At 42.9% G+C, this 10,000-nt stretch overlaps 1 protein-coding gene and 1 long non-coding RNA gene across 3 annotated transcripts in view; both read left to right on the top strand.

Annotated features, from left to right (window-relative positions):
* The window catches only part of rab11fip4a (RAB11 family interacting protein 4 (class II) a), a 64,323-nt gene extending 59,237 nt beyond the window's left edge, over positions 1-5,086 (top strand). For both annotated transcript variants that reach the window (XM_012827165.3, XM_031565263.2), the window contains 4 exons: positions 1-13; positions 551-706; positions 1,084-1,227; positions 1,932-5,086. The exon at positions 1-13 is cut by the window's left edge and continues 125 nt beyond it. In XM_012827165.3, coding sequence (XP_012682619.1) covers positions 1-13; positions 551-706; positions 1,084-1,227; positions 1,932-2,048 — 430 coding nt within the window. In that variant the 3' untranslated portion in view covers positions 2,049-5,086. The remainder of the gene's footprint in view (positions 14-550; positions 707-1,083; positions 1,228-1,931) is intronic.
* A 453-nt stretch (positions 5,087-5,539) lies between these two features.
* Positions 5,540-6,725, top strand: LOC105899941. Its single transcript, XR_001162371.2, has 2 exons — positions 5,540-6,079; positions 6,184-6,725. It is a non-coding gene; the product is annotated as an uncharacterized LOC105899941 (long non-coding RNA).
* The last annotated feature ends 3,275 nt before the right edge of the window (positions 6,726-10,000 follow it).

Below are 10,000 nucleotides of genomic sequence, written 5' to 3'. Positions count from 1 at the left end.
AGCCATGCAGGAGGTCATTAAGCCATCTGTATAGATACACACACTCACATTCACACGCACACACGCACTCACACACTCACACACACACACATTCACTAACATTCACATTCAAACACACACACACACATACATTCACACTCACGCACGCGCACACATGCACACTCACACATTCACACGCACACACACACACACACATTCACTAACATTCACATTCAAACACACACACACACACATACATTCACACTCACGCACGCGCACACATGCACACTCACACATTCACACGCACACACACACACACACACACACACGCACAGGCACGCAGACAATTTGATACTACGGAAATAAAGACAGAAATGTAATACTGAATGAACTTCTGTTAAACTGTAATACCGACATGTATGTTACACTCAAGTACACATATTCAGTAGGGAAACATGTATAGATAATGTCATACATTTTTACTGAACTTTGCTGGAAAAGCTGACAGTTTCCCTTTCTCTCTATATATATGTTGGTTTGCGTGTGTGTGCGTGTGCGTGTGTGTGTGTAGTTGATAGAGGACCTGCGTCGGGAACTGGAGCACCTACAGCTGTTTAAGCTGGAGTCAGACCGCGGCCGTGGGCGGACCTCAGCAGCTGGCCTATCAGAGTACAACGCCAAGACCCGTGAGATTGAGCTGGAGCATGAGGCCAGACGCCTCAAACAGGTGCAGCAGCCACACGCTTGCTTTTTACACTATTGCCAACGTATTACACTTCAAGAGGACATTCATGACATCATTTACCCCAATGATTTGCAATCATTCAGACATCTGATACAGACCCTCATTGAAGCATCATTCTAAAGCTGAGAGTAATAATCAGTCTGTCTGTCATTCTGCTGTTGTAGTTTAGATGATTTGCTATCCTTTTATGTTAACTTACTTATTATCACTGGGGTGATGGTCTGGGGTTTGAACCATATAGGTGACTAACATTTTGCCCAATTGCTAGTGCATGGCCTGAGGGGTTGGGTGTGACTGAGGTTTTGTCTCCTGACATGTCAAACTCTGACCCTTTTTGATGTGATTGTGGTTCTGTGCAGGAGAACTTCAAGCTGCGGGACCAGAACGATGACCTGAATGCACAGATCCTGAGCCTGAGCCTGTATGAGGCCAAGAACCTGTTCAGCTGCCACACCAAGGCCCAGTCTCTGGCTGCTGAGATAGACAATGCCTCCAGGGATGAGGTGAATAGTCACACACACACACACACACACACACACACACACACACACACACACACTCACACACACAGACACACACACACACACACACACTCACACACACAGACACACACACACACAGACACACACTCACACACACAGACACACACACACACACACACACACTCACACACACAGACACACACACACACACACACACACACACACACACACACACACACACACACACACACACACACACACACACACACACACACACACACACACACACACACACACACACACACACACAGACACACACACACAGAGACACACACAACACACACACACACACACACATGTGGGAAGAGATGGAGGGTTGTCCTCCTAGTATTGAAGTAGACCATGTGTACGCCCTGACAGAAAGTGGCTGGTAGTTAAGTGCTACCTCAGTGAACTTTATTTGTGGTGGTCTTTACAGGTAATGAAGCATAAATGAACACAAGATGATGGATGAATATAGCATGAAGATTATCATATGCTTTTCACTGAGAGGATGACTGTGCTTGAAGAGCTGATAGGCATTGAGTGATGTGATGTGTAGGTGTGTGCAGAAATTGGGTACAAGATAAGAGCAGAAGAGGAGGAGGATCAATGTAACGACTGCTCACTTTGTCTCTTTCTTTCTTTCTTTCTATTTCTCTCTCTCTCTTTCTCTCTCTCTGTAGCTTGTGGACGCTCTGAAGGAACAAGAGGAGATAAACTACCGCCTCAGACAGTACATGGACAAGATCATCCTGGCCATCCTGGACCACAACCCCTCCATCTTAGAGATCAAACACTAGAGCCCTCACGTCTGTGCCACCGTTCAGTCTCTCACGGCTGGACATACAGCGCCCTCTGCAGGCTGGACACATGAACTGTATCACATACTGGATTTACAGAATTTGCTGTCAGTGACCACATGGTACCTCTCATATGCCCACTTTTGAGTTTTGGCATTTTTGTTTCATCACCACGCAAATCACTCATTGGTTGAGATGACGTAAACAGAGAGACTTCGGAGTGAAAGGGAACACAACTGGAAACATTCATTCACACATGACCTGAATGTTCACTTTCAATTTTTTAAAAGTTATGTTTGCATACACTACCTCTAGGTACATAGGTCCAGCGCTTTCACGAGCCTGTCGTGTAATGTTTCACGTGACCACTAAAGAGCGTGTGATGTGCTAGTTCTCTCTCTCCGTCACTGACATTGCATCGTAACAAAAGGCACACATGTTAATGTGACGTGGAAGCTCCCGGGCGGTTTACGGGGGAGTATGTAGCATTTTACTAAGCGAACACTGTTAGCCGTTAGCATGTGTGTTGTGATTGTGTAGTCCAAAACCACAGCTTGTTAGCATGCATGAGAGAGGGCAGAACTGTAGTCTTAGAAAGGCAGAGGGCGAGTTTACTAGGGTCCTCTGTGGTCAGGTTAAGAACATGACGGGTAAATAGCTCTTTGAAATGAAATTCGTTATTACTGTGTCTTAGACTCACATAATGACTCCTAAATTTGATCTATGTGAGTAATTAGTGCAGGAACCGGAAATAAATATGTGAAATAACGGAGTGAGCAGGTGGAGTGGCATATACCTCGTTCCTCCACACTAGGCTGTCATGCTGCTTCAGTTCTGGAGATATCAACTTAAAAGCTCAATTTAAAAATAGTCACTAAGCGTATAGTGGTCCAAAACACTAATTTAGCAGTTTGGTTGCAATTCATAGAAATGGCCAAATGTGACCTGACTCGTCACAATCTATCCCAATGTACTACAGATTTAGGCTAGAAAACAAATGCACAGGGATCACGTGTAGTCACCCACGCTGAAGCACAAGTGGATGAAGTGGCCATACAGGGACATGTTTTCGTACAAGAGTACGCATTTGGAGTTGTTGACTCGTATGTATACGAAGGACTTGGGGGGAAAAAATGGAATTGACAGAAAAATATGTACTTTATTTTGTGGCAAAAAAATGAGTCAAAAGGTTGTAATTGTATAAAATGGAAAGGTTTATTTTTTCATACAGATCTATAAATAATGTTTCGAGGGCAAGTCCAGTGTCGCGTGATGAGCCTGGGGCAGGAGATTCACCTGTTTATGTGATGGAGTCAGAGACATGTGTGAAAGAACAGCAACGCTGAGTTTGACAGACCACTCGCATTTAGTGGGCAGAGAGGGTACTCTGCTGGGGTAGTGACAGGAACTATGCCCGTCTGGTGCCTACGCCAAGTGTCGTAAAGGCCCAGCTCCCCCTCATTGTTCTGTATCAAGTATTTGAATACTCCAGATTGAATGGTCTCGGCTGCACTTGGAGCTATGACTAAAGTGTGAGATCAGCCAACTCCATATAGGCAGAGGGTAAGAAATATGGCTGGGCAGTTTAACTTCGTACACCTTGTAGCCCTCTCTTGCAGTCTCAGTGGCTGTGGATGTACCACCTGACAGTCAGTGGGAATAGTCTTTATGAGTGACATAGCCCACTGATTGTGCTGCCAGGTTCCATAAACATATTTAAACTGGGAATGAATATCAACAAAGGGAAGCCCGCAATTGTTGTAACACTTGCAAACAAACAAAAAAAAAACAGAACAAAAAAACAACAAAAAAAAACAAAAAAAGAAATGTCATTAATGGTTCATAAATAGGGTTCATAAATGATGCTACATAATCACTATTAAGATAATCACTCTGTAGAATAGAGACTGTAGTTGTCGGGGGTAACAGCCACCCTTGGCGGTACTACATGAAAATATGTAAACTGTAGCCTACATGTCATGAATGGATAACAGTTCCAGAGTAACTGTCTCTCACCTTTTTGCCCTAGATCTTATTGGATTTACTTAGACTGCCTGCGGCTCTCTGCGCACCACAGTACTTTAGGCAAGCGTAGCTAGGGAAATACTACTAATACTGGTCTATTCTGTATGGTCACAAAACTAGTTTTGCCTTGTTGCACAAATTGTTCTGATTTTGATGTTGAGCATTTTCTTTGCTTGGTCCCTCTGAAATGGTTTGTGTGCCTTTTAAAATTTTAATTGGCTTGAGTCCGTGTTTGTTTTACTTTATGTTTACTTTTGATCCAATTCATCTGATCAATCATAGAAGCTTTTTTATATACATACAGTATCTCTGTCTTAACTTGTCTGAGCATTTTTCATAAATTGTAAATGTTGTACAGAAACTAGTTAATATTTGTATCGATGTGCCCTTCATCAGACCTACTAAATGAAAAGGCTGTCTTTTATACAGTTTTATGATACAATACAACAGCAAGATATCAGTAGAAATGTTATGTGCAAACAAGCATTGTATAAGATGTTCATTTGACACCATTTTATTTGGCAATACTTTAAAACACGGTCAGGCCTATGGTCATAACAATGCGATAGCAGTCGTCCAAAAGAGTAGAGTCTATTCATGGCCTTCGATATCAGTGCCTGAGTATTCAAAGTTTATTTAATGATGCAAGCGGTACTCCGCAAGTGGTACCATGCAGACATCTTGCTGCAGTCACGGTGCAGCCTGTGCATGCCCTGCAACAAACATGGGCAGATGAGACACCAGACAGCCCAGCATCTCCAAATGCAGTGTCCTGCTAATTGCATTTTCTCTAAGGCATTGTCAAATAAGATGTTAGTTTTTTTCCTTCCCCTTAAAGGTTATTTTTTTTTGTTTCACAGAAGAATGCTAGCTCACCCATTGCATTGTTTGATTGACATCATGGCAATGCTTGAAGCTCCTTCGTGTCTGTCACCCCCGTGATATCTGGTTTTTAGAGGTCTTCATCTGCTGTCACTGCTTCTAAAAGAATAAAGGAGATTTGTGCCCCATAATTAGCGGCTACATTATCTCTCTGAACCCAAACATGCATTGACTGTGGCGACGATGTGAAATCAAAATACACACACACACACACACAGAAAGTATTAATTCTTATATACTTGGAGAGTAGGCTACAGTGAAATTATGTATTTGCATCACTGTCACAAAACATATTTCACATATTTACATGGAGTATAAAAAAATGTAGCCATAGCAGACAAAGCTGAAATAAGCCTACCAGATTTCCCCCTCAAAGAAGCAGCAAATAATTGATTATTGTCGCCACCTGCCGGAAGGAGAGAAACTGGAATCACGTTTTATTCTGAGCAACTGTCTTGCAATTGCTAGGCTAATCTTCGTAACTGTAGCATATCAAATTTATTATAATTTCACTTTACCACCGGAAAGATTACCAGAGGACAAGAGGACTCTTCCAGTTTATGAGATAAGGCTTCCAAGTTAGTCTGTTAGAAAGCTATCTATGTAGCTACTAACATTAGCGAGATAATGGTTGGAGATTAACGTTAGCTCGATTAACTTCTATCTGCACTGCCATCAACGTCTAGCCTCCTATGTTAGGTTAGCTACATTTCTAGTTTAGAATCAAGTGTCTCTGATAGAAAATACAAATCCCTTAGGTTAGGAGTTTGACATCAATTACTATTACTGGTTTGTCAAATGTTCTAGGTTAGTTGACTAGCTGTTAGCTTTAACAAACTTGCTAGATAACTTTGAGGCAATGATAGGCAGACATCTTACATTAGCTGATTCAGCCCATTTATCTCTAACATGGAATGATCAAAATGACTATTTCAATTTTTTGGTCAGGTAGAGACAGAAAGAAGGGCGTAAAATGGTTAATCCATGTGAGTTTTCGAATTTGTCGGATGATGAGGGAAATGATACAGAGAAGACGGAGATGCAGGACAGCTCTCCCAGTCCAGCGCCAAGTTTTGAGGAGGAGGATTGGGACACTGAAATCAACCAGCTAAATATGCCTTATGGTAGGTATCCTTACAGACTCATTAGGTTTACTTCAGACGTTCCTGTTTGCTTGCCTTTGCAGTGCATAGGCCTACTACAATACACTTTATCTTGAACCCCTTAGGCCCAGAAGACCTTGTTATGGAAGATCCCCATCTTAAAATGCCATTCCACGTCCCCGATCACAAGCTGTCAGAGGTCAAGTACAAACCGTCTATTCACCATGTACCACCAGTGCGTATTATCCAAACACAGAAAGTGGTCGTTGAAGGAGATCAATTTGAGGACGCGGAGGAATGAAGAGAAACTTTATTATGAAAGTTGTTTCCTGTCCTGAGCAATTTGCACTTCGGTCTCCAACCTTAAAGGACGATTTTTTTTTAGTAAGTTAATTAAGTCTGTGATTTGTTCTGAGGATGTAATCACCAATTAAAAACAACAACCTGTCAGAGGAAGAAGGAGGTCTACATTTATGTTTCTGGCATTTGAAGGACATTGATGCTACGGTGCTAGAGCAGAGCAAGGACCGCACGGATAAATGATAAGTGAGGAAGAGGCTTTTTATGTTTCACTTGTATTAATCAGAATCATCATATTGCTTTGGGAAAAAAAGTTGCATCATCCTCCTGAAACCTGCATACTATAATAAAAGTGCTGTGAAACAGGCTCTTTCTTATTCTTTATTTGTAGAAGATAAAATGTGTTTTTCTGAAGTTGCACTTTTTTAATGCAATGCATTGCAATGTATCCAAATGACCACAAAGTGGTAGTATTGTTCAGTTTACTTTTTTTTTTTTTTAACTACTACAGTGAAAGATGTCTGTAGAAATTGATAAAGCAAATACCAAATACATAATGGTTCTGTAGACACCTGGGTCAGTAAAGACACCCTTGTCAATCATTTGGTCAAAAGGTCTTTGTGTATATTGTCACACGAACATATTTAGGGGCGGGGCTCATAGGTTCATAGAGGTAATGTTATCTTAGGAGCCTTGACATAGCATAGATAGTGTGAAAAGAAACCATTCCTTTGAACAATGCAAGCATCATTTGGCCTTGGTCACATGGCAATGCCAGCAGACTGGGAACCACTGTAATACATATTCATTCATGAAGTACCCTGTATTGCGTAGACTGGAGGGAAATTTCTTTAAAAGTTTACTGTATTCTTTAGGAAGTGTGATGATTTGTTATTTAATCGATTCAATTCAAGGGTGTTACTGAAACAGGTGACTGAACTTAATGTTTTTGGATCAGTCTGCGATTCTGGCGAAATTTTGTTTGTTGTTTAGCTCAACAGCCAATCAAATGACACCCTTCCCTGTCGTTCTCCAGGAACCAATTGTCGATTGGCTGAAATTGTTTATGGCTTGGTCTGAGCAACTATGTTTTGAGGGAACCGTGATAATCGAACCCAAAACCCGAAAGTAGCAGACAACAGGAAAACTGAGTGCAATCCTGCCGGTGTCATACAGGGGGCACTGTAAGGACGGCCCTGTGCTGCCAAATCCCAGGGCCCATTCATTGTAGAGAATCAAGACATCTAGGCACTAATACAAACTGATCATGATTTTAAGAGTCATATGACAGGCCTCGACTTGTCCAGATCCCCTGCACCTCCCACCCTGTTCCACACACAGACAGACTTTAATCTTGGGTTTAGAATCACATAATGAGAATGTGCTTAGTGAATGAGTGTCTTTGGCCATGTATGTGTGTATGTTAGACTAGTTATTTTCCATAGTTCTTAGACTAATTGAATCCTATCCAGGGTACAGCGCAGTGTATTACTGAAATTAATAAATGTATAAGTCTTATTCATCATAATTTACCAAGTAATTCATTGTCAATCGTATGTCTGTGTGTGTGTGTTTACACGTATGTGTGTTTATTGTTGTGTGTACATGTTTACGTGCTTGTGTGTGTCTGACCCGCGTCCTCATGCTTTGTGGCTTTATGTCCAACTCTCCAGTTACCACCCATTCAACCCACGGCAGACACATCGAACAAGAATGCAGTGCTCTTTAAAAATGACTTGCACGTGTTTCATCACAGCTGTCCAAATAGTCTCTCCCATATCCCAGCCTCCATCAAGCCATCTCTCAATTATGATCACTCCGCTTTGATGTCTGATTAAAGAAATAATAACGAAGACAAACTTGAGGGAGCACTCTGCAGTGAGATTGGAGTTAGTTAATAGTTTTTAGGCGTGAAAGTTATATGACCAAAAATATATGACCTTTTCCATGAAAGGGTGAACGACGGGGTTCAGCAAGTACACTAAAGCAAGTACACTAAAGCTTTTTCAAGAATGTAGACCTGTTAGTCTGCTTACTTCTTTAACCAAGTTGTAGAACTCTGTTCTTTAGCCAAGTAGTACAACTCTGTTCTTTAGCCAAGTAGTACAACTCTGTTCTTTAACCAAGTAGTACAACTCTGTTCTTTAGCCAAGTAGTACAACTCTGTTCTTTAGCCAAGTACAACTCTGTTCTTTAACCAAGTAGTAGAACGGTGTTCTTTAACCAAGTAGTAGAACGGTGTTCTTTAACCAAGTGACACACGCTTTCCCAGAGTAGATCCGGATGGCAGCCGTCCCAGGAGAGGAGCTGTCTGGGGGGCGAGGGGGGCAACGCTGGCTCACATCAGGGCCACATCCCTCCCAGGGGCAGTGGCTCTTTGACCCTGAATGCCTCGGCTGCTAATTACTCTTCTCGTCTTCTTCTCAGTCTTGGGTCACACTCTCAGACGTCATTCCCCCGAGAGGCTTAAGACTGCTAATGTTTCGTTTTAAACTCTGCGAGGGTCACCTCTATTGTGAGCAGGAAATGCCTGCCTGTCACACTGCAGTGTTGGTTTCCCTGGTCTGGGATGGTGATAGGCGGTGATAGGCGGTGGTGCCACCCTGCCCAGGTGGAGTGCCGCATTCGGCACCGTGTCACATGATCGAGCATTTGGTGATGCTGAACACCTCCTTCCCTTTCCATGAGTAGACATGACTGATAGGCACAGTTTGTGTCTTTATTCGTTTCAGGGCACTACTCTCGACATTGATTATTGATTCTATATTGACAAGTCTACCACTTTTTCTTTCCCAACCATTTCATTGTCACTCACTTTCTCTGTTTTCGCTCTCCCGTCCTCTTTTCTCTTCACTCGTTCCTCATTTCCCGCCGTCTGACTTGTTTCTGTCCCTTCTTCTCCCTGCCTGTCTCAGTTCTTCCACCCTCTCCGTCTCTCTCTCTCCGCTGTCTACACACCCTGGATCACATCTTAATCTCTTACACTAATATTTAAAGATTCCCCTCCCTGCCAGACCTCCGGCCAGATCTGCCGTAATACCTCAGTGGCGGTGTCTCCTGAGATGGCATTTCATCCCCTGTGTGTGAGGCTATGATTACCGCATGAGTAATGTACCAGAGGCGCCTGGGTATTAGTGCAATGGGTGGGCAACTCTCCCTCGCTCTCCTCCACAGACCAGTATAAGACGACACCACGGTCGCGGTCTATAACGCTTCAGCTCTGGCTCGATAAAGGACGTTAAATTCAGTGATTCCTCACTGTGAATGGTGTCGTGTTGGCTGGGTAAAGCTGCTGTGTATGACTCTCAGGAGTTTCTCCTCTGGTTGGAGATGGAAGCAGACAAACCTGTTGATGCATGCATGCATGTTGAGAGATCCCTGTGTGTTTGCTGAGAGATCTTTTGTGTTGGACTCAAACCAGGGGGCCCCTCCTGTCCGCACCACATTGTTTGGGTCCATCCTCACCTCAGCGGCAAACATACCGGCACACTGTAAACACTCCGCCTCACCGCTAAAGAAATGTGGCTTTTCTACAGCTCCCGTGTCTCCCTTGAATAGGTGTTTTTAGTGTTCATTCAGACAGTGGTTGAGTAAGTTACTGGTCCTGTCAGAACACTGTGGCATTCCATTATTTGTTCCACA

Source organism: Clupea harengus, chromosome 1 (assembly GCF_900700415.2).
Source record: "Clupea harengus chromosome 1, Ch_v2.0.2, whole genome shotgun sequence".
Taxonomy (NCBI): domain Eukaryota; kingdom Metazoa; phylum Chordata; class Actinopteri; order Clupeiformes; family Clupeidae; genus Clupea; species Clupea harengus.
Note: the sequence above shows the minus strand (reverse complement) of the source record. Positions and strands in the feature narration are given on the sequence as shown.